Source organism: Hibiscus syriacus, unplaced genomic scaffold, assembly GCF_006381635.1.
Source record: "Hibiscus syriacus cultivar Baekdansim isolate YM2019G1 unplaced genomic scaffold, ASM638163v2 tig00014304_pilon, whole genome shotgun sequence".
Classification (NCBI taxonomy): Eukaryota; Viridiplantae; Streptophyta; class Magnoliopsida; order Malvales; family Malvaceae; genus Hibiscus; species Hibiscus syriacus.
Window position 1 is genome coordinate 184398 of NW_024062321.1, and position 25458 is coordinate 209855.

At 34.4% G+C, this 25458-nt stretch overlaps 2 protein-coding genes and 2 pseudogenes across 2 annotated transcripts; all 4 read left to right on the forward strand.

The window, feature by feature from the left end:
- Nucleotides 1-10759, forward strand: part of LOC120207042 — a 30865-nt pseudogene extending 20106 nt beyond the window's left edge.
- On the forward strand, nucleotides 2666-5303 carry LOC120207046 (annotated as a pseudogene).
- Nucleotides 10760-11480: 721 nt separating the features above from the next.
- LOC120207047 (UDP-galactose/UDP-glucose transporter 2-like) lies at nucleotides 11481-13646 on the forward strand. The gene is made up of 7 exons (XM_039206568.1): nucleotides 11481-11816; nucleotides 11969-11997; nucleotides 12104-12305; nucleotides 12419-12661; nucleotides 12767-12868; nucleotides 13156-13263; nucleotides 13381-13646. The coding sequence occupies exons 1-7, from the start codon at nucleotides 11691-11693 to the stop codon at nucleotides 13621-13623; spliced, it is 1053 nt and encodes a 350-aa protein (XP_039062499.1). The 5' UTR covers nucleotides 11481-11690; the 3' UTR covers nucleotides 13624-13646.
- Nucleotides 13647-22442: 8796 nt separating this feature from the next.
- LOC120207054 (zinc finger A20 and AN1 domain-containing stress-associated protein 7-like) lies at nucleotides 22443-23798 on the forward strand. The gene is made up of 2 exons (XM_039206572.1): nucleotides 22443-22550; nucleotides 23010-23798. The coding sequence occupies exon 2, from the start codon at nucleotides 23053-23055 to the stop codon at nucleotides 23563-23565; it is 513 nt and encodes a 170-aa protein (XP_039062503.1). The 5' UTR covers nucleotides 22443-22550; nucleotides 23010-23052; the 3' UTR covers nucleotides 23566-23798.
- Nucleotides 23799-25458: the final 1660 nt, after the last annotated feature.

Consider the following 25458-nt stretch of genomic DNA (forward strand, 5'->3'; position numbering starts at 1 on the left):
TTAAAATCATTAGAATATTACATAATTATAAAAGGAATTATAAATTATAAACAATATATTTAAAGAAATCATGAAAAATTACATATAAAAAATCCATTAAGAATCAGATTCCAAGAAAGAGATAGAGGGTCACGCCTTTCCATGCAAAGGAAGAGCTACATCAAGGAAACAGAGAATCGAATATGTTTCTTTTACTCTATTTTCAGAAAAATATAAAAATCGAATTATTATTTTTTCTTCAGGAATATATGAAAATAATAATTAATTCTTAAAGTAATTTTTGAAATTAAATTAATTCTGCAAATTTTTTTGTTAATAATGTTTGTTCGATTATAATTGAATTTATACGATGTTTTTATTAGTTTAATAATATATATTAAAAAATCATTCCATTAATAATAATTTCTCGTATATCTCACAAATATATCCTTACCATAGACATAATTATTTAAATTAAGATTTAAAAGAAATAATATTATTAATTAGGATAAAATATATAAATGGTCCTGTGATTATAAGGTATTGTTTTATTGAGTACTTCGACTATTGAAAGTTATAAAATGATCCTCTAATTACAGGACGTTGTTTTTTTTAAGTATTTGATTATTAAAAATTATAAAATAGTAATCGGCTATCAATTGTGTTCCAAACTCGTCATTTTTCGTTAAAAATTGATAGCGGTTTGAGCTAGACGTTAACTTGCTGTGTGTGAATGATAATCGTTTGAGATTTTGAAATCATATTATATTATATACCAATAAACATGTTAACGTCTCACTCAAAGTGCCATCATTTTTAATGGGAAAATGACCATTTTGAAACACAATGAATAATTGAATGATTATTTTTAAAAATTTTAATAGTTAACAGACTTAAATAATAATATCTTATAATTGAATGAAAATTTTATAACTTTTAATAATCAGATTAATTAATAAAATCCTAAATCCAAATTCAACTTTTGATTCTCAATAAAGACTCCGAGAATTTCGTTCAAATTTACCAAAACGGCCCCTGCTCCACCTGTCCAATTGTCCTTCGATTCAGGACACAGTACGGAGGGACAAGTAACAGAGTTATACAGCGACGGTAATTCAGTAAATCATAAATAGTAAAAATGCGTATGATTCCTAGAATATAAAATTATAAGTAGGAATAAAAGATTATCAGAGAATAGGATTATTGAGAATGTTGTATTTTGTGTTTGGTTGATTTAGTAGGAATGTAAGATTATTGTGTTTGGTTAAAGAAATAAAAGATTATTAAAATATATATTTTATCAAATTGTCCTTATTATATATTTATTTTTTTAACAAATTATAAAATATTTATATATATTTTTTAAAAAATTTAAATTAATAAAATTTATATTTTTTTTTACAAAATTAAAAATATAAAAAGGTTTAATGAAACGGTAAAATTTTATTTTAACCCCTGAACTTAATATAATATTTTAATTATAGATTTTTTTATAAATCTAAAATAGTTTAATGATAAATTTATAATTTAACATTCATAGAATTTTTATTATTCAATAACATAATAAAAAAAATTTTAAAAGAAAATTTTTTAAGGGCATTTTAGTCCAAAACACTGGTAATCCAACAATACCTAAGGAAAAGGAGGTAATGACATTCCTGGTAATATACCCTAAAAAATCTACTATTGGTAATATAAAATTACCGGGAATGACATTCACGACCAACCAAACGAGAGAATGTGAATTTCATTCTCATGACAATCTCACATTTCCCAAACCAAACACATCCTAAAAATCAACCCTAAGCCAAAAGAAACGGAACACGTTATAGAACAAAACGCATGATGGATATGTCCACAAACATCATCTCATACATACTGCATGTGAATGACATTTTCAGACATGGCTGCATAAGAAAAAGGTTAAAGTACGTTTGAGGTTGTTAAACTATGTCAAATGATTTTTTTACTATTAAACTTTTGGAATTTATAAAATGATCATTATCAATCTATAATAAAATAGCCACTAAAATCATCAAAATATTACAAACTGGACACTAAATTTATCAAACTTTATTATCATAACATCGTTAAAATTATTTTATGATTTTTGAATGCTAAATGGCTGAAAAGAAAGTTAGCTAAGAGCTTAGTGATATATATTGTACTTTACCCAAAATGAGAGGAAAAATTAAGGTAAAGTAAATAGTCTATTGACTATATAATATTACTTTATTAATTCTCTCAATTATTGTTGCTAAATGATAATTTGACTGTTCATCATGTTATAAGTTCGTCATTTTTTGTTAAAAAATTAACGACAATTTGAGTTGTATATTAACTTGTTGACTGAGATACGATAAAATATGATCTCATACACTTAAACGACTATCATATCTCAATCAATATACTAACATCCAACTCAGATGACTGTTGATTTTTTAACGAAAGGGACGAGTTTAGAACATTATGAATAGTTGAGTGATTATTTTGTAATTTTTAATAGTTGAGGGACTCAGTAAAGTAATACCTATAATTAGGGACCATTTATGTACTTTACCCGAAAATTTATTTGTTTATTAATAATATTTCCAAAAAAAATATATTTTATTAAAAAATTAAGCTCAGCTATTATGGAAGTCTTTATCATCTGTTGTTTTATTTTTTCCTCATAAATTCCACACTGTGACATAGAGAAGAAAAAGAATTACAGAAATGGAAATCCCCTTCTTTTATTATCATACTTTGTTTTCCTCTTGTTTCCATTTCAATTTCGTGTAATTCGTAGTTGTCTCGAGGTCGGCTTTTTTTCTTTCTAAGTCATCAATGGCGATCATTGTAGCTTTAGCTTAGTTTTCAAAGGGGTTCCATCATTTTTACTTACCCAACATTTCAAAAATCGATCTTTCTCCCTCGTTTTTTGATGCTTGGGTTTGTAAAATTCTGGGATTTTGTTTGATCAGTTGATAAAAGGTGTCCTTTTTTTGTTTGGTTTTTCCAGGAATTATCTAATCATCTGGCTATGGCGGTAGTTGAGAATGCTCCAAACCAAGACCCGGGTGCTTCAAACGAGCAGGACCAGTCAAAGCAAGACCTTGTTCAGTCAAGATCCTACCCGAGCTTCCACGAGGACAATCAAGGGCTGTACAACAAGACCGGTGGACCCAACGGCGGCGATTTAAAGAGGAGCAGTGGCGGCGCCGGTCACGATGAGCTCGGCGATAGCTTCAAGAGAGACATCAGAGAGTTACAAGAACTGTTCTCTAAGCTTAATCCCATGGCTGAGGAGTTTGTGCCTCACTCACTTGTTAACAATGGAGGGCTTTACACCAACAAGGTTGTTTTGCAAAACAACAATAACATCTCGAGGAATGGCAATGCTAATGGCAATGGTGCTGGTAAACGGGTATGCCACAAAAAACCCAGTTTTTTTCTTCTTTGCTTCACTTACCAATGAAGATTATAAGTTACGTTGATGGAAGAAATCGAAATGAAATTTATTTGTTTGATGGGTTTGGTTAAGTTGAAATGGCACAGAGAGAAGAGATTATCCGTCGGACTGTTTATGTGTCTGATATTGATCACCAGGTATATATGTATTATATGTTCAGCGTTTTCAGCTTTGTAGGGATGCCGAAAATCGATTTTGTTGCTTCTGTTTTATCTTCTCTTGGTATTTAGATTCATGTAGTGTCTTGCTTGTTGGGAATGCAGGTCACTGAAGAGCAACTTGCCGGTTTGTTTCTGAGTTGTGGGCAGGTGATATTATTCTCATCGCTCGTCTTTATTGTTTTCGTCGAAACGGTCTGTCTGAATGAATAGCGTTTCTTGCCAAGGTGGTTGACTGTCGCATATGTGGTGATCCTAATTCTGTACTTCGGTTTGCCTTTATTGAGTTCACCGAAGAAGGTGATGTTCAACTGTGGTTAGTTGATGCATTATCTATTTAGGGGATTGCCAATGTAACTGTAAATATGATGTTTATGTTCTTTAATGCTTGATGGTTTGGTTGTGACGGTGCAGAAGGTGCGCAAGCTGCACTGAGTCTGTCGGGGACTATGCTCGGGTTCTATCCAGTTAAGGTTATGCCATCTAAAACAGCTATCGCACCAGTGAACCTGACATTTTTGCCAAGGGTCAGGCTTGTTGTCACTGATTTGTGTACCGGAACATGTTGATAGCTTGGAATCTTTATCTATTCAGCCATTTAAACATTTCTTATTTCGATTCAGAACGAAGATGAACGGCAGATGTGTGCAAGAACTATCTACTGTACAAACATCGACAAGAAGGTGAGAAGTTTTTTACTTCTTGTATTCTTGATAATGAATAATGAATTCCTGATTTCAGATAACCTTTATGTGTATTAACGAATCTACACAATGCAGGTTACTCAAGCTGATGTTAAACTCTTCTTTGAAACAACCTGTGGGGAGGTTTGTTCTTCTATCGACTCTCGAGTTCTGTTTCTTCTATACATTGCGGGGATGCATTTAAAGGGACATCTTGACCGGTCTAGGTTTATCGCCTGAGGTTGCTGGGGGATTATCAGCATTCAACTAGCATTGCCTTTGTCGAGTTTGTAATGGTAACTGTTTTTCATCTTCATCCATCTAATATTTGCATCGCAGTGTAGTCGGTATTGCATTAAATGACAATGTTTTCTTCGGAATAACGGAGTAGTTTTTTGCCGAATACTGCAACTAGCAAAATATGCTAAAAGACACCGTTGATCAACAAAATGATGTGTGTTTATTACTATCAAAGTGCAATTAATGAAAGTGGTTTCGAACGATACGGGAAACTATATCGTGAATTATTTCTTGATAGTTGCCTCTCTTCGGCTATTAAACCTACATGGACTTAGCGAAGATGCTATCCTAGTTTCGATCGGAGTTTAAAGAATGGATGCAACAATAGACTTGGTTGTTATCTTCTTGTGTTCACACGCAGGCGGAAAGCGCGATTGCTGCTCTCAACTCTAGTGGCGTGGTTCTGGGATCGTTGCCTATAAGGTCAGATTCCTGATTCTCTCATCAGTTATCGAAACGATATGCATATTTCTTTTTCGGGTTTCTTTCCTTCGCCATAGTTTCTCTCCCTAAAGTATATTCATCCATTGTGTTTTAAGCAACCTATTTTGTTGTGTATGATCAGGGTAAGCCCATCAAAGACCCCGGTTCGGCCACGGGCTCCTCGCCTCCCCTCGTACTAAATCATTCGCTCCGAACCAATTCTAGTACCGAGTTTATATATATCCAAAACATACACAGCCATGTAAAGATGTTTCCCATGCTGCTCATCCTGATCTAGACTATATCGTCTTCCTCTGCTGCCGGGCTTCAGCGTCTTCATCACCGTATGAATCATCTTTTGTTCATCCTTGCTACTTTCAGTACATAGATTTCGATGGAACCCTGAGAACTGAGAACTTCGAACGGTGTTATGAATGTCAACTAATCTGGACATGATTTGAAACTTTCTGGTAAATTAAAGATCATGAGACTGATTAATTACAATATGCTCTGCTCATTCCATCTTTTAATTTATATATATATATATATATATATATATATATGACAAGGTAGATGACACATACAACATCTAATGAACATCATCATCTCATTATTATCATCCCGGCCCCTTCACTTTTGCTTCCCGTGCATGCATCATCTGTTTTCTTGCAATTCACCATGGGAAAGAACACATACAACATCTGTTTTCTTGCAATTCACCATGGGAAAAAAATAAAACAAATATTTACAATATATACAGTTTATTCATAGAATATATATAACAAATTATTTTTTAAAATTATCATAATTTTTATTTTTTTAAGATTAAAACACTTTCAAATATTTATTTTTTAACTTAAAATCTTCAATTGTAAAATTGAGAAAAAAAATAAAACTTTAAAAGTTAATTTTACTATAATGTCTAAATAAATAGATTTTTTTATCCATTGTGATCATATATATCTCATGTATGAAATCAAAAATAAAAATTTATATATACTACATCAGGAATTCGGGTATAAATAATATTTTGTTTTCTAAAAATAAATATATAATATATTTATAAAAATAATATTAGAAAACGATATTAATCTTAACTTTAATATGTATGCATGAAAGCGCCCAAAACCCTAAATCATTGTCTTCTGAGTCCTTTGAAAGCGAAATTCGGTAGCGAACGATTTAAAGGGTTTTTGTATCTGATCTCTCGTGAATACATTCGATTTATAATACAGCTTACACACTCAAAGACCCTTCCGATGAACCTTTGAGAATGTTCCAAACCTCAAAGCATTATGCATCGGGGAGTTGGGGTTTCCCCCACCTGGTTGGAAGTTAGGAAGATTTTAACATATTCCCCTCCGCTCCAGAAGCTTGGACTCTTCATACAAGAGGTGGAGGTCAGTCGGAAGAATGGAGATTTTGATTGTGTTGCCTTTTAAATTCGTTGCATTTGGTTGTTAATTTACAAATACAAACTCATGGTTTGAGAATCCAGGGAGAGGTGAGAAGGCAGCGTCAATTCCCTAGAATGAGTCAACCGAAGGAGATGGAATTGTGTGTTAATGCGTTTTATGAATGGGATAGCCTTCTTTTATTGTCTTGGTGGATGAGTGCATGCCCTTCCTTGCATCGGTTAGCTTTGGATGCAAGCATTCTTGCTTTCTTGCGTTTTATGAAGGAGATGAAACTCCGTGAAACGGATCTCCGCAGAACCGAACGAAACAAACAGAGAGATCAACATGAAAAACAAAAAGGAGCAGCAGACCAGCGCCATCGGAGAAATTGGTGAATAAAACTCTATCGGCGTTGATCTGAGAGAAAATCTTCAGATCTACAAAGAGAGATAAATCTCCTGTTTGATTTATTTTGCTTGCTTTGTTCGAGTCGGCCGGTCGAGTGACTTTGGGGTGCTGTTTGGTTGGAATTTTATTCAGAATTAATCAATGTAGGAATTTGGAATAACCAATCATATAGAGGGTTAAAATAGTCGACACATATTTTACAATTAAACCACAATTAGCAAAACTATCAAACGAATAACTCGATAATCTTCATAAAAACTTATTGTTTATATCAAACCAGACGTTTTATAAAATGATAAAAGAATTACGAACAAACTAAAATATCTAACAAGCTGTTTCGTTACAAATCCAATTATCAAAAAATATTCTCAAACGGTTATTTTCTCTCGTCTTCAAGCAGCGACACTTCAACAAAAGCCTCCTTGTCTTCATCGACGATCATGGAATATCGAACACGCACCTCCGGCATGAATCTATACCCAGTAAGCACAAAAATGCTATCGTGCACAACTCCACGGCCAACACGGTGGTCCAAGGATGCTTATACTAAGAAACCGTCGCCAAAGCAAAAACCAGAGCACAAAAAGGCATTTGCTAGGGAACTTGAGGAGATATGGAAGAAATCAACAAGGGATTGAAAAACAGTGATTTTATGTCGATATTTTAGGTCACCTAAGATGCTTAGTTACTTGTAATCATATATCACGTTGTATAGAAAAAGAATTTGAAATTAAAATGTTTTTATTTACCCTAAAAATGAAACAAATACTAAACGTTATGTTAAAATAGATTAAAACTAGTAGTTTAGGTACTAATCACATAATTTATATATATATATATATATACACATATACACTTCACTCTAATTTAATATGATAGTTTTGCAATACGATAATTTGATTTAATGCTAAAAACAACGGAAATGACGAGAATGAAAATGTGATAGAAAAACATAATATGATATTTTCTAACATTTTCTATTGAACCTAAATATTATGAAAAATATAATATTTTCGATTATTAAGAATAAAACATTTTAGGTTCAATTGAAAATATTAAAAATAATATAATATTTTAAGTTATGTTTAATTAAAAATATTATATTTCTTTATCACATTTTCGATTACGTTTATTTCAATTAATTTTTAACTTTAATTTATATTATCGGTCCTTAAACGTTCTCACGATCCGACCGTGGCCTACTCTCAAAGAAGGCTAACTACTACATTTCATAGTTTTGGCCCAAAATAAATCATTGAAGCCCAACCTGTTTTTGAAGACCTTCAAACTCTCTATTGGATTTGAACTTCAAACTCTCTTTTTTCCATTCTAAGATTGAGAAAATGAAGAAACCCTTTAACTCAATTGCAACTTCAAGCAAAACCCACTTCGAAGAAAGTGAAGAAGAAGAGATGGAATCTTCATCCGACGAAGAGAAATCTAACGACTCCATTGATTCTGACGAAGTGGGTTTATTTTACCATAGCTTAAAATCTTTTTCTCCCGATTTTCAATTGGCTATATTGATTTTTTGTTTCGAGAAATTTGTAGGAGGAAGAGATAGAGCGTGAGTTAGCAGAAGTTACATTCGAAGAGCTACAAAATGCACGAGCCGACGGCACCGATTCAGTCTCTCGTAAACCCCGTTCAGATGCCAAACACCGCCGTGATAACAAGAATAGGTATCTTATTTACAATTGTGGAGATGTTTTTGGCTTCCATTTGGGGCAAGTTTTGTTTTTTATTCGGGTTTTGATTTGTGTTTTGTGCAGGCCAAAGGAACTCAGTAGCAACAAACCAGTGAGGTCATTTAGACAGGTTATTCAAGCTCCTAAAAAGGTAAATATTGTTTCTTTAAGATCTGGCTTTTGTTTTGAATGCAATAAGAATTAACATGCTGAATAGTATAATTGTAGTTTTGCTTGCCTAAATTGATGTTCATTGGAATTATGTGCTGGGTTGGTTAGCTTTGTAAGATCTTAATTCTGTCCCATTTATCTGAGCTTATAATTTTACCTTAAACTATTTAAGTTGGTCTTATGATTTATGGTCATGGATTCTCTGTTTTCGGCTTTTGTGCTTATAATTGATGTTAATATGATTTGCTTGCAAGTGGCAATCATAATTTTTGCTTATAATGTTATTTTGCTGGTTTATATGCACAATCCCAGTTATTGTAGCATTGATTCTGATGGAAAATCACAATAATTGAGTTCCTCTTTCTTTGGGGGAGGGGATGGGTATCGCTTTCTGGTTCTTGTTTTCAGTAACAAAAAGAATAAAAAACACTCAATGGTGAACCAAATCTGTTTGCTTCTTTATGTTCAGGTGGCACGAGACCCCCGTTTTGAATCCTTATGTGGTAAACTTGATGTTGATGGGTTAGACTCTTCTCTCTTTATCTCTCAATCGTTTACATTGATGTCATTTGTTGCTTTTCATGTTGAGTTCTCTTACCTGTGCCGCTGTGCTTGTCTTTAGTCACTAGTAATCTATTACATGATCTTAAAGGACAACTTTTTGATTGGTCGGTTGAGCTTCATACATTATTTTACTGAATCCACCACAAATATTACAATGAAATTTAATGATTACCAGTCTATGGAGCTTACTTTGATTGTAGTCTAGTTTACCATGTGACTGTATCTCATATTTGCCCATAATTGTTCAGTAAGTAATGATCTGGGTTATTATTTCTCAACCTCTTGATTGAGATAGCATTTGATGGTTGAGACTTGAGATTGCGTCAAAGTCGGTGGTTGTGACTCTCTACTTTCCGCATTATGTCTGTTGTAGACATATTGACTTTTCCTTAGCGTGCAGCTGATGATGATGATCTTTTTTTTCACATTCAGAAAAAGATATAATTTTCTGTTTGAGAACAATCTACCTGCTGAAAGAGAGGTATTCTTATCTATTTGACCTCTTTTTTGGGTTTATACTGTCATTTTCCAACAATGTATTTTCCCGATATGACAGGAGGTGCGGACACGACTTAGAAAAAGACCCAAAAGTCATTAGTGAACTGAAGAACCATATTTCTTGGATTGTAAGTATATATCTAATCAATCGAAATTACTATAGTCTACATCATGTTTATAAACCAGGGTCTTTGATGTGGCCTCTGGAATCTGGATACATCAAAGCACCTCCCGATCAACTTATTGACATTGTATTACATATCAGGACAAGCAATTAAAGTTCGAGTCAGCAAAGAATACTGATGCTGAGATTCTGGCTGCACACAAGAAGAAAGAAAAAGAAGCAGTGAAGCATGGGAAGCGCCCTTTCTATCTTAAGAAAGGTAATGTCACGAATCCTCTCCTTCTCACTATAGATTTTCTTATCAAGTAAGAAAATCGTATGTTAGTAACTATTAACTATAATATAGGAAGCTGTGCAAACTGTTATTATGTTAGCCTTTTAACCTTTCACATAATGTTGCATCATGTTGATTATGCCTATGAATCCATTTTGACGGATGCTAACTTGGATCACTTCTTTGCAGCTGAAATTCGTAAGCAAAGGCTAGTGGAGAAGTATAAAAAGCTCAAGGTACCTATTTGCCATATCTTGTAATCTAAACATGTTCCCTATGACATCAAACTCTCGACTAATTAACTATATTGATGATATATTATCAGGCATCCGGAAAACTTGAATCCTTCATCGAGAAAAAGAGAAGGAAGAATGCTGCTAAAGATCATAGATTCATGCCCTATCGTAGACCCAACAACAATGAGCAATAAAGTTAATGATTCCACAGTTTTATTTATGGCTCTAGAGCTGTATTTATGTAATCCTCCATCTTGGATGGTTAATGCATGCCCTCTATAGGTAGCTTCGAGCCAAGATTTTGACTGGCATAGCATCCTCCTTTAGGCATTGTGCTACCATTCAATGAGTGAAATAAAAAATGATGATTTTGTTCTCACCGTTTTGAGATTTTGTTAATTGTTTATAAATGGCTGGATTTCACATTTCAGTAAGTTTTGAGTCTTATATTTTAGGTTGGGTCGTACTTGAACAAATAAAAATGACAATAGTATCATAGCTCAACCTGAGCTTGGTCCGGCCCGTCGTTCATAATTCAGAATTCTGATAAATCTTTTGACCACTGAAATGCCTGCTATAGAGAATTTCAAGTTGCATGTTAGAACCAAAGGAATAAACATCAAATTAATCAATCCTCTCCCACTGATGTCCATGCATTTGAACCCACCTTGCTCCATAAATTGCCTCTGCATATCGGAATTCTTGTGCCTTTCGAGCCCGTTCCTTCCTTTGCAAGCAATTATATTCCGGATTTCCCTAGAAAACATGGGCACTTTTCCGATCCTAACCCGACTCAGATTGATGGAGTCAGAATTGGTAACTCTTGCTTCTCAACTGGTGCCTCTAAGATCAGCTTCTTGCAAAGACTAAAAAGGGCGGAAAAGGTGGCGAAGAGATTTGCAGCATGCTTTGACAAAGTGATCAAAGGAAATTATGAACACACATTTCAGTTTGTGAATCATTTGCTGAATTTGAAGTCAAATGCTATTTCGGTTTCGTTTCCCAAATATTCTCCACTTTTTAAGTCCATGGCGAGAAAGAAGCACAAAAGCCTCTGCTCCACAAATCTCTCTCTCTTCCTCCATAAATATGATGCATTGCCATTAACCAATCCTCGTAGTGGCAAGAAGGAGAAGGGAAATCCCATTTTCATGCTTTCCTTCTTCTCCTTATCCATAACAAAAATCCACCATTTCTCTTGAGTTTCAGCCCAGGTTTATACAATAATAAGAAGAAAAACGTTATCTGAAGACCCTTTTTCCATCCGTTTTCTGGGTGTTTTTCCTCCAGGGGTTGAATCTTTTGGTAGATTTAAACGATAAGTTGTTTGGAAGATATGAAAAACGAGGATCAAGTGAGGTCTTTGTTTTGGATTTCCCTCACAGACAGACCAAAATGGCAACAGTTTCTCATTTGCTCATCCCTCTTCTTCTTTGGTTACCTTGTTAATGGTGTTTGCGAGGTTCGTTCTCAATATCATTTCATTTCATTTTGATCGATTCCCAGTCATGCATGCCTTGCTTTTCTTCCTGTGGCTTCACTGTGTTTGATTGCCAAGAAAATTTTGGCATTAAACTAATCAGATGATTGTTGTGTTCGTTTGCTTCATTGTAGGAATACGTATATAACAGACTTCAGTTCAGGTACATTCATCACATATTTCCCATATTTTATACACATGCAGATGCTCATATACGTATTCATATGCATATACATATACTGATATACATATGAAACAAATGTTTTCAGCTACGGATGGTATTTTACTTTCGTACAAGGAATCATATACCTGGTACTTATACGGCTGCAAGGCTTCACCACAAAACATATGGTGAATCCATGGAGAACATATGTGAAACTGTCGGCTGTTCTGATGGGTTCTCATGGATTAACCAAGGGTTCATTGGCTTACCTTAACTACCCTGCACAAATCATGTTTAAATCCACAAAGGTAAACCACTCAGAGCAAACTGTGTAAAGCCGGCTTGTTTCGATTCGTTCTTTACGTTCTAGTATTAAGCTTGTCCAATCCGAAGCTACCATAATCATTCACTCGAATTTTAGGTTCTTCCTGTTATGATTATGGGCGCCTTCATCCCTAGCCTGAGAAGGAAATATCCTATTCATGAGTACATCTCTGCATTGCTTCTTGTGATAGGCCTCATCCTTTTCACCATAGCGGATGCTCAGACGTCGCCAAACTTTAGCATTTTCGGTGTTATAATGATTTCCGCTGCTTTAATTATGGATGCTTTTCTTGGAAATGTTCAAGAAGCAATTTTCACCGTCAATCCGGGCACGTCACAGGTTTGCCATTGGAATTTTCTTGAAACCTGTTGGAAACAAGAACATTCACCATTAATGTACTTGACAATTTCATGTCTATGCATGTTTGTTCATTCTTTTCTGTAGACGGAGATGTTGTTCTGCTCAACGGTTGTCGGAATTCCGTTCTTACTTCTACCGATGATTCTAACCAGAGAACTCTTTAGTGCTTGGAATGCATGTTATCAGGTAAAAATATATGATGTGATTATAGTTGGTCATTCTAGTTAGTGTTGAACATCGATGGTTCTACTTCAATTAAAACCAGGGTACAAAAAACCGGAAATCGATCATGAATTGCGCATGGCCAAGTTTATTTGAACAGCTACCATGATCATTCTTTATATCAGTCATAGGAAGTTTTGGATATCAGTAGATTTTATAGGAAAAAAATTATCAGCATTCAAGTGTTTTGATTTTTATCATGATCTCATGTTGCTAACAATTTGTGTTTCGTTTATGTCGATGAACCGCAGCATCCGTATGTGTACGGGGTGTTAGTGTTAGAAGCCATGGCCACATACGTCGGTCAAGTTTCCGTTCTATCCCTCATTGCCATCTTTGGTGCGGCTACTACTGCAATGGTAATAGTACTCATAGTAATCTGTTCCGATTTTCGAAAAGAGATCGATGTTCGAGTATTTCATGAATGTTTCAGCTAAGCTCTAACTACTAGTTGTTCTTATCGTGCCTGCCTGCAGATAACAACTGCTAGAAAAGCTGTGACATTGTTTCTGTCATACATAATATTTACGAAACCGCTAACCGAGCAGCACGGATCGGGGCTGCTGCTCATATCCATGGGAATCATAATGAAGACGTTGCCGGATAATAAACCGGCGCCGAAGATTCCGGCTTCGAATGCGTACGTCATGCATCCGAAAACCTCGTACAATGAAGTGGTAATTGTGGAACTTGAAGATGAGCGAAAGCCACTGGTCTGAGAAACAAATGCAGGGTTTAGCCCAAACTTTGTCGTTTAATTCAATTAATAATTTCACGTTTCAGATTTTAGTGTATGTTTATTTATCCTCCAATTTTCTATTTTATTTTTTCCGCAAACATTAAAAACAAATAAAATGGTAAAAAATCCTCTTAAATCCTTTATAATTTTAAAATCTAGCAGATTAGTCCTTCCAAAAAGGAGGAACAATTTATTCTTGACAATTCCGAGAATGAGCAATTAATCACGATGTTAACGTTTTTCTTTTTGGTGAACAAGGGAAATGGACAAATCTAAAGATTAAAAGACATGAACAGCAACACTCTCTTCCTGCAGCAAATGAAGCAGAGCATCCGGAGGAGTAGTGAACCACAAGCATCATTCCAAATCATACCCTCGAGTAAGTTTCGTCAAAGTTTCAGCAACTCGGTTCCCTACGATGAACATGTCGAAACTGAACCTGCCAACTTCGTTGTAGCAAGGCTGCAACATGCGCAGCGATCGTGGAATTGTTCATCCCGTCCTGAATTCACTCTATCATCCGAATAGCTTCCAAACTATCACACTCCATGATCACTTGAGAAGCCCCATACTCCCAAGCACACGTAAGCCCCAAAACAATGCCCCATAACTCAGCAGCAAAAACAGAGCAAATTCCGATAAACTTCGAAAACCCCTGAAGCCAAGTACCCTCGGAATTTCGACCCAGTTCATCGGCGGGGGACTCTACCTTGTGATCCCCGTATTCGGTTGCCTCTGTAAATGTCGCTTTGCAGCTTCCATGGCAATGGCTTTGCAAGTAAACTCCTTCAAGGATCTGCATTTATCAATCAAAGGACGAGAATCACTAATCGGGGATTCAAAAACAATGGAATAACGCAAAATCCACAGCTTCCAAATTATGGAACAGAATAAAATATCCCAGTCATGGCTATCCCTCACAAAACCTTGAGGATTTGATAAAAATTCATAACTAGCTAATCCCGAAAATTCATATTCAAAAACTCGTGCATTTTATCGCCTTTGACGGTGACCAACCAAATTGATGTAGTCGCCGAACAACGTCGAAGAATATAATCTATGTCTTCGACCGGACTGTGGTGACCAACCAAATTGATGTAGTCGCCGAACTGTTACGGAAGACGGCTATCGGATAGAGCAAAATCGCAACTGATAATTTGAGAAAATAAAAATGAAGATAAAAAGAGACAAAATTTACGTGAAAAACCCCTAAATAAAATAGGATAAAAACCACAGGCAACGGTAGAAGAATTTCACTATGAGAAAATAGGAATTACAACCTCTCTCGATCTACCAAGGAGAAAACAATTATAGTTCTCTCTCGATAAAAAGGAGAAAACAACTCTCAAGAAACTGTCTAAATTCTCTCTAGTATTGGAAGAAAGCTAGAATGCTTTGAGATGATTTTGAAGCTAAATGAGCTAGGGTATTTATAATTGAAACTTAAGGACTAATCTTATAAATACCCTAAAGTTTAGTGACTAAAGTTTATAATTTACCCATTTAATTTTCAAACATTATTGCACCTAATTTTGACATTGCAATATTAGGTGCCTAACTTGAACCAATTTTCCAAGCTTTGACATTTCAACAATCTCCCACTTGAAGATTTGATTGGAACAATCATATCTTCACACCATTCTTTCTACCTTGTACCTTTCATGTTGCTTACGTTTCTGACAGGCCACAGGAGGATCGACACCAGGTAAATTTATCAGCATTGATTGCCTTCGTCATGAAATCTGATATGTTGTATTTGGTATGGATCTTATGCATATCTACCGTTCCTTCTTCCACCTTTTCACGAATGAAATGGTACTGAACTCGTATGTGCTTAGTCCTTGAATGAAATGTTGGATTCCCTGCTAGATGCAAGGCGCTTTGACTGTCACAAAACAGAGAGACATACTCTTGATTGTGTCCAAACTCCTCCAATAGCATCTTCAACCAAATTGCTTCTTTACTGGCTTGTGTAGCTGCTACATATTCTGCCTCTGTTGTGGACGTATCCACAACTGACTGCAATTTTGAAACCCAGCTTACAGCTCCACTAGCAACTTTGAACACATATCATGTAGTAGATTTGCTTTTATCCAAATCCCCTGCATAGTCAGAATCTACATACCCATTGATTAGTAAGTTTGATCCTCCGTAATATAATGCAACATTTGAGGTCCCTTTGATGTATCTTAGGATCCTCTTTACTGTATTCCAATGCTCTTTGCCTGGATTCGCCATGTATCGACTAACCACTCCCACTGCTTGTGCAATGTCTGGTCTTGTGCATATCATAGCAACATCAAACTTCCCACTGCTGATGCATACGGTACTCGAGACATCTCCATCCTCTCTTCTTCACTGCTAGGACTCATACTGGAGGATAATTTGAAGAGGGGTAGAAATTGGCTTACAATCTTGCATGTTGAATCGTGACAAGATCTTCTTCAAGTAATTCTTTTGTGAAAGCCAAATCTTCCTATTACTTCTGTCTCGGTGAATTTGCATCCCTAGAATCTTGTTTGTTGATCCCAAGTCCTTCATTTCAAATTCCCTAGCCAGTTGTGCCTTCAATTCTTCAATATGATCTTTGTTGGGTCCTGCAACCAACATGTCATCCACATACAACAACAATATAACAAAATCGTTATCACCAGACCTCTTAAAATAAGCACAAGGGTCTGCATTAAGTCTGTTGTATCCAATGCACATAATGAAGGAATCAAATCTCTTATACCAACACCTCGGCGCCTGCTTTAGACCGTACAGAGATTTGTTCAACCTGCAAACCAAGTTCTTCTTTTCTTTTTTTTCAAAACCTTCAGGCTGGAGCATATAAATCTCTTCTTCAAGATTTCCATGAAGAAAAGTTGTTTTAACATCTAGCTGCTCTAGATGTAAGTTCAATGTAGCACACATTGCCAAAACTACTCGAACTGTTGTTAGTCGAATCACAGGATAAAATATTTCATTGAAATCAATACCTTCTTTTTGAACATATCCTTTGACCACCAGTCTTGCACGATACCTCTCAACTTGATCGTCACCATTTCGCTTGATTTTGAAAACCCATTTGTTACCAATTGGCTTCCTTCCTTGTGGTAGTGGCACAAGGTCCCATGTATTATTTTTATGAAGGGCTTCGATTTCTTCTTGCATCGCCATCATCCATAGTGAAGCATCTGAGCTGTTTATTGCCTCCTGGTATGTTGATGGCTTACCGTCCTCTGTTAAAAGGCAGTATGCAATATTACCTTCTATAACATAATCTGAGTGCCAATTGTGACATCTTCTCACACGATCTGATTGACGAGTTGTTGGAGCTTCAGAACTCTCTGGTTCTTGTTCATCATGTGCTGGTTCTACTTCAGAAGAATCTCATTCTTCAAACTCTTTTTCCACATGTATCTGAGTAGTCTCTGACTTTTCAGCGCTATCATTGTCTTCTTTTCTTTTTAGTTTATTTTCTACAAAGATAACATCCCTGCTAATGATCACTTTGCGAGCAGTGGGATCCCACAAGCGATACCCCTTTACTCCATCAGCATACCCCAAGAATTTACATTTCCTGGATTTTGGATCCAACTTTGAAATTTTTTGGGAGTTGTACATCACGTACACTATACTTCCAAATATATGGAGGTTTGAATAATCAGCTGGTTTTCCAGTCCACATCTCCATTGGTGTTTTCAGCTCTATTGCAGTTGATGGAGCTCGATTCACCAAATAACAGGCGGTATTGACTGCTTCTGCCCAGAATGATTTTTCTAGGCCTGCATCCCTCAACATTGCTCTTGTTCTTTCTAACAAGGTTCTGTTCATCCGCTCTGCCACTCCATTTTGTTGAGGAGTGTTCGTCACTGTGAACTGTCTTTTGATGCCTTCTTTCCTGCAAAAGTCATCAAATTCTTCGCTTGTGTATTCTCCTCCATTATCTGTACTGAAACACTTGATCTTATTTCCAGAATCAAGTTCCACCCGCGCTTTGAAGTTTTTGAAAGTTGAAAACACGTCTGACTTCTTCTTAATAGGGTGCACCCAACATCTCCTGGAGTAGTCATCAATAAATGAGACAAAGTATTTTGCTCCACCTAGGGACGTTACTGGTGCTTTCCATACGTCAGAGTGAATCAATTCTAGAACACTTTTGCCTCTAGAATTTGATGTGTTGAATTTCAACCGGTGCTGCTTACTTGTTATGCAATGCTCACACAAAGGAAGTGATACCTTTGTTAAGCCTGGAAGTAGCTTTTGCTCCAAAAGGACCTTCATTCCTTGTTCTGACATGTGTCCAAGTTTCTGATGCCATAGCATTGCCGAATCTGAACTACATGAGGCAACAGAGGCTTCTGCTTCTAGCAAACTCTTTCCCTTCAGCATGTACAAGTTTGCTGCTATCTTTTCGCCTTTCAGCACCACAAGCGCTCCACGGAACACCTTCATGATTCCTTTCCGTGTCTCAATCTTGCTTGCATTATTATCCAACAATCCGTAGGATAATAAATTTTTCTTCAGACCTTTCACGTGCCGCACATCTCGAACAACTTTAATTGTTCCATCATACATCTTCAATTTGATGGTTCCCACGCCAACGATCTCTAAGGCATGATCATTGCAACTATACACAGATCCTCTTGAGACAGGTTCATAATGATGGAACCATTCTCTTCTTGAGGTCATGTGATATGTTGCTCCCGAATCAAAGAGCCATATAGCAAATCGTTTTCTTCCTTCCACGGTGGTTGACGCTTCACAGCATAGAGCATCTCCATCATCTGAAGTGTTTGCGGTATTGCCTTGTGGATTGGAGTTTTTATTTAGACTCCAACAATCCTTCTTCAAGTGACCCTTCTTTCCACAGTTATAAGACTTTAAATTCTTCTTGCTTCTCGACTTCGATCTACCATGTTTGTGACTGCTGCTTTGGCCACGTTCTGTTGATCTCCCTCTCATCGTTGTCATCGTTGTCAACACTTCTGCTTGTTGCAGATTTACTTGTCTGTGTTCCTTGTTCTTGCGCCGATTTTCTTCTTGTAGAACAGCAGCTGCAACGTCATCGAAGACTAGACTGGTGACATTACTGTTTGTCAAGTTGATGATGAGTTGATCATATGAATCCGGTAGACTTTGAAGTAGAAGTTCAGCACGTTCTTGTTCTCCTATTTTACAGCTTAAGGATGTAAGCTGAGAAAATGAAGTGTTCAGTGTATTTAAGTGCTCCGTCACTGAAGTAGATTCTGGCATACGGAGAGTGTACAATTTTCTCTTAAGGAAAATTTTATTGTGCAACGATGTGGCCTCGTACAGTTTGGTGAGATGATCCCATATATCTTTAGCTGTCTTCTTCTCCTCGATACTTGACAATACTTCATCTGCTAATGCTAGATGAAAGTTTGTCATAGCATTTCCGTCCATTTCGATCCATTTGTTGTCGTCTGTGAAATCTACTGGCCTTTCGCTGATAGCTACTAGACAACCGTCTTTCCTCAGGATGGCCTTCATCTTCAATTTCCACAATGAGAAATTTCTCTCATTGAACTTTTCAATATCAAATTTCATTGCCATTGCTTCGTTTACGGATAGCTCCCACTATTTCACTATCGTGAATAGTTCTCTGGAACCTTCAAATAATGGGTAATAACTTCTTACTTTATTATGTTGGATGATCCACCTTTTGGTGGCAACCACAAAGACAATAAGCATATATTACACACTCTAATCTAGCTCGGATACCAATTGTTGCGGAAGACGGCTATCGGATAGAGTAAAATCGCAACTGATAATTTGAGAAAATAAAAATGAAGATAAAAAGAGACACAAAATTTACGTGGAAAACCCCTAAATAAAATAGGGTAAAAACCTCGGGCAACGGTAGAAGAATTTCACTATGAGAAAATAGGAATTACAACCTCTCTCGATCTATCAAGGAGAAAACAATGATAATTCTCTCTCGATAAAAAGGAGAAACAACTCTCAAGAAACTCTCTAAATTCTCTCTAGTATTGGAAGAAAGCTAGAATGCTTTGGGATGATTTTGAAGCTAAATGAGCTAGGGTATTTATAGTTGAAACTTAAGGACTAATTTTATAAATACCCTAAAGTTTATAATTTACCCATTTAATTTTAAAACATTATTGCACCTAATTTTGACATTGTTGTACCTAATTTTGACATTGCAATATTAGGTGCCTAACTTGAACTAATTTTTCAAACTTTGACATTTCAACACGAACAACGTCGAAGAATATAATCTATGTCTTCAACCGGACTGTGACAAATATGGCAGCTATACTCTCCAGTAAAATGCCTTCGATATCTCTTCATATTCGTCATTAGTCTCCCCAACAAATTAAACAATTTTTTTTGATACGATGAATGCCACGATACTTCTTTGTAAGATCCCATAAAAGATGGGTCTTTTTTCGTTAGGTTATAAATTCGTCATTTTTTTGTTAAAAAATTTAAAAATTGTCTAAATTGGACGTTAACACAATGATTGAGATATGATAATCGTTTGAGATTCTAAGATCGAATTTTATTATATCACAGTCAACAAGTTACCGTTTAGCTTAAAATACTATCAATTTTTTAACGAAAAATGATAAATTTAGAACTTAATGAATAGTTAAATTTTAATAACCGAGTGACTCAACAAAATAACATTATAATCGAATGACTATTTTATAAATTTTAATGATCAAAAGAGTTATTAAAATAATATCCTATAGTCGAAATACTATTTGTGTTCTTTCCCCTTAATATCCCATGGCTTTGTTTTGCATCCCTGGCTTCCACCTAAAGGGAAAAAAAACTAATTTTCTATTTTTCCTATATAAATAATTTCTCAATAATTTTTTCTGATTTTTTTAAGGGTAAAGTATAGTAATGGTCACTGAACATTTCTGAAGCTTGCATTTAGGTCCCCCAACTTTTAAAACTTGCAATACAGTCCCTCAACATTTATTCTATTTGCAATATGGTCCCCCAACTTAAATCACTGTTAGAAAATTAGGGTAAATTATATAAACGGTCATTGAACTTTTCAGGCACTTGAATTTAGGTCCCCAACTTTTAAAACTTGCAAAACAGTCCCCCAATAATTTTATTTTCTTATTAAATATAGATGTATAGAAAATATAAATGATTCAATTTATATTTAAATGTATGAATCATTTATATTTTTGATATATTTTATTTTTCTTGTATAAACTAGTATTTAAAATATGTTTATATTTTAATCAAAATATTTCAATATACGAATAAAAAATATATTTATATAAATGTATATTTATATTTAGATTATAAATAAAAAAATATATTCATATATTAATGTATGAATCATTTATATTTTTTGAATATTTTATTTTTAATAAGAAATTAAAATTATTAATTATATTAGAAATACTCAACTTAAGATTATATATATAATCATGAATTATAAATATGAAAAATATAATTATTAAATTAGTTTAAAATATATAAATCTTAAATTTATTCTTTTAAAATATTGTATCAACTAATATTTAAAAAATATATAAATCTATCAAACAATTTATCAATATAATATTTTTTATTGTAAAAAAATATAATATTTTCCCATCATTTATTGCTTTCAATTTTTTTGCCGAAGTTCAAATCTCATTATTTCCATTTTCCATTATATTCTTTTTTTTCTGGCATTGGTCATACTATTAGTATATGTATTATTGTATATCTCTTAACACAAACGATGGTGTTAGCTTAGTGGCTCCACTCTGTATCTTTCATTTGCGTGACTCAAGTTTGAGTTTGCCCAAGACCCAAATTTTACTTCTTTGTAACTTAATTTTCTTCTAATTAGGTGGTGACATGTGTCACCAATAACATATGTCATGATCATGTGTTAACACATGTCAGATCCTGGTTAAATGATTAATTTATTAAATTTTATTTAATTTAGGACCAAATTGATAGCATATATAAATAATTAGGTGGTGACATGTGTCACCAATGACACGTGTCATGATCATGTGCTAACACATGTCAGATCCTAATTAAATGATTAATTTATTAAATTCTATTTAATTTAGGACCAAATTGATTATATAAATAATAAAGACTGAATGTATAATAATGTCAATTCCTTTTAACTGGCACTTCATCATTTGTATCAATTGGTAACGACTAGTGGCTTAGTTGAAACAGTTAAATAATTATGTTGTATGATTGATAAATTTAAAAGATCGATGACAAAAGTAAAAAGGGCTAGATAGTTAAGTTGTCAACCTAGTAGTTTACACTTTTATTTATACGTCAAAATAACATTTTATAAATTTAAAATTCGAATTATTTTCAACCTCTTCTATATCCTAACTACTTTTTTTAATTAAAAAATTTCTTCAACAGATAAGAATTATACTATTATATTTATATAAAAAATACGTATCACATGAAATAAGATGAAATTAAATAATAATAAATCTGACATAATTGAATTTAATTGAATTATTTTGGAATTTAGTGTTTAGAATGAAATTGAATTACTTTGGAAATTGGGGTTTAGAATGAAATTGAGGACTGTTTTTGAAAGTTTTAAAAGTTGGGGGCCTAAATTTAAGTGTCTGAAAAGTTCAATAACCTTTTATATAATTTACCCTAATTTCTAACGGTGGTTTAAGTTGGGGACCATATTGCAAACGGAATAAATGTTGGGGACTGTATTGCAAGTTTTAAAAGTTGAAGGACCTAAATGCAAGCTTCAGAAATGTTCAGTGACCATTACTATACTTTACCCTTTTTTTAATTCGATCATATTTATCTCTCAAATAATACAACTTATCATCGCCTGCGAAATTCCTGGTTTCTCTTTCTCATGGTTCGACGCCGACCTGAAAAAGATTACGAATAATCTCCGATTATCGTATTAACAAGGTATGTTTTACGGGTTTTGTTTGGGGATTTTTCCTTTTCCAGGTTTCGTGTTCGTCTATTTAAGAAATTTTAGGTTTTCCTCCTTTTTTTATACTCTTTGACTCGTAATTACCGGTAGCTGTTCGATAAATTCCGATGGACTGGAATTTTCTATGTGTTAATTTAGGAGATCGATTGGAACTTTATGTATTTCTTCTGGAAACCTCAGATTATTGATGGGATTTTCGTTTAATTGGGCGTTTGAAAGATGAAATTAAGTTTCTTTCCATTGAATTAGGTTTTAAACATAAGCAGTTAAAATCCCTGTTCGGCTAATTTGAATAGTCAATATATGTGTGTATTTGTTTTTCTCGTTGGCTGGCCGAATCTCGCTGGAGTAATTTAAGTTTGATTCTATCTAATTCTCTGTGAAAATCAAGAAGTAGGCTCTTATCCTGTTTTCCTCATCGTTTATTGTAGAGACCAAAGTATACTTGCACAGAAGGAAAACGAAAAAGGAACCATGGGTTCTGAACAGAATGAAGGAACGAGCTTTCCTCCGTCAGAGCCAAAGCTTTGTGCCAACGGCTGTGGGTTTTTTGGCACGGCGTCGAATATGAACCTCTGCTCCAAGTGTTATCTTAATCTCCGGGCTGGGGAGGAACAAGCTGCCAAGGCGAAAGCTGTCATGAAGAAATCTCTCGCTGTCGAAATGAAGCTGGAAGAAGTGGTTGCTGAGGCATTCAAGCGCGTCGAGGAGCCATCCAATGTGTCCTCATCTACAGCCATCGAGCAACAAGCTGCCGTTGTTGTCGCCGCTGATGAACCGTCCGAGCCGAAGCTGGCAAACAGGTGCTTTATCTGCAGAAAGAAGGTCGGATTGACCGGGTTCAAGTGCAGATGCGAGAGTACCTTCTGTGGTGAGCACCGTTACCCGGAAAAACATGAGTGCTCCTTTGACTTCAAGGGTGCTGGACGCGACGCCATTGCTAAAGCAAATCCGGTCGTTAAAGCCGATAAGATGGACCGGTTCTGAAAGGAACAAACGCAGGTGTGCTCGAGTCGTCTTTCTTGAATGAATTTACCTTTTGTGTCTTGTGTGCTGGCTTTCAGAGGTCAGTGGAAAATCATGGGCTGTTTTAATGATCTTATATCGGGTTTGGGGATGATTGGGATGATGTTGCTGCTATGCTCAAGTAGATTCCATTATCAGAATGTATCAACGGACCATTAATGTTTACGGTTCAATTGGCTTCGAACCTTTCCTACACGATCTCCATTTTATCCATATTTATTGTGTTTGTGTGTGCCATTTATTTGTTAGCTTAAAATCTATTGAAATTTTGATGCCACATAATCTATAGCTTGAGTTGCTGATAAGTTTGCACTCTGGCTTGTGATAAAGAAAAAATCAAGTTTTTTTCCGATTAATGGGTAAATACAAGTAATATCTGTTAGTATCTCTTTGACATTGACGCTGACACCTTTAACATTTTTTATGTTCAAATTTGGAACTTTTATTACCGAGATTATTTAATTCGTGTATTTGAATTCGGGATTTTTATCACTTGATTCGTGCATTCGAATTCGAAATTTTTATTATTGAAGTCATTTGATTCGTGATAAAGAAAAAAAATTAACGAGTATTGGAAAAGAAAAGTTGATGAGTATAGTTGTGGGGGGGGGGGGGTTAATACTTCAAATCCGACGTAATTGTTATTCAGTTTGCCACTCTTACCTCTTTATTAAATATCATAAAGGGTAAATTATTAAAATGGTCACTTTCAATTTATTTTTATTTAATTTTGGTCACTGATTTCTAAATATAATATTTTCGTCACTTATGTTATTGATTTACGTGATTGATTTATACAATTTTAATTATTGAGGCACTAAATGTTATTAATTTAATAATATGAAATATTAGTGAAAGAGAATAATATTTAATTTTATCCATAAATTTTAATAAAATATTAATTTATTTTTTGAACTTTTTATTATAAAATATGGTATCTTAAAATTAAGGGTAAATTATGTATTTAGTATCTAAACTATTAGTTTTGATCAATTTTAGTACTTAAACTTTTAATTTTTTTAAAACCATGCATGATGTTTAATTTTTGTTTCATTTTAGTACATCACCTTTAAAAATGTAACGTGTTTAGTACCCAAACTATCAGTTTTAGTCCATTTCAGTACTTAAACTTTCAATTTATTTCAAAACTTAACATTAAACTATGAACAGAGTATTAAAATGAAATAAAAACTAAACTTTAGGTATGGTTTTGAAAAAGTTAAAAGTTTAGGTACTAAAATCGATAGTTTAAGTGCTAAACATGTAATTTACCCTAAAATTAATATGCCATATTATCAAATTTAATAACGTTAAATGTCTTGATTGAAAATTATAAATTGATTAATTAATTAAAATGTTAAATCAATAATTAAAAACAAATAAAATAATTTAATCCATTAGGAAAACATGCGTTGAGTGTCTAACGGAGTGATATGCGGCAAGGCATGCCGATTTTCAGTTAAAAACATTTTTTTAAAAGGCGAGCTGCGATGGAATCCAGTCAGACACCGACACGCTGACGGTTTGGTGGAAACATATTAGTTTCGTCGTGAACGAGGTGGTCAAAATAAAAAATAATATAACGACTAACGCCGATAATTGATCAGATTATTTATAAATTAGAAAAAAATAAAATAAAAGAATAAAGAAGAAAAAGTTTATAGACAATTTAAAACGATGTCGTTTTGATATAAATTTAAATTTTTTATAATAGCATTGGTTTTTTGTTTGTATCATATCATAATATTATTAAATAGTTAACGAAGAGTAACTAAAATAGGAACAATTCAAAAGTTTAGTAAGTAGATTGAAATATCTAAAAGTATAATGAACAAAATAAGAGAAATAGTAAAA

What these genes read in the sequence shown, in the direction of transcription:
- LOC120207047 (XM_039206568.1), top strand. Translation starts at nt 11,691, where the DNA reads ATGAAAAACGAGGATCAAGTGAGGTCTTTGTTTTGGATTTCCCTCACA. An exon ending in TCATGTTTAAATCCACAAAG is followed by an intron (nt 12,306 to 12,418) that starts GTAAACCACTCA and finishes CTCGAATTTTAG; the next exon opens with GTTCTTCCTGTTATGATTAT. An exon ending in TCAATCCGGGCACGTCACAG is followed by an intron (nt 12,662 to 12,766) that starts GTTTGCCATTGG and finishes TCTTTTCTGTAG; the next exon opens with ACGGAGATGTTGTTCTGCTC.
- LOC120207054 (XM_039206572.1), top strand. Translation starts at nt 23,053, where the DNA reads ATGGGTTCTGAACAGAATGAAGGAACGAGCTTTCCTCCGTCAGAGCCA.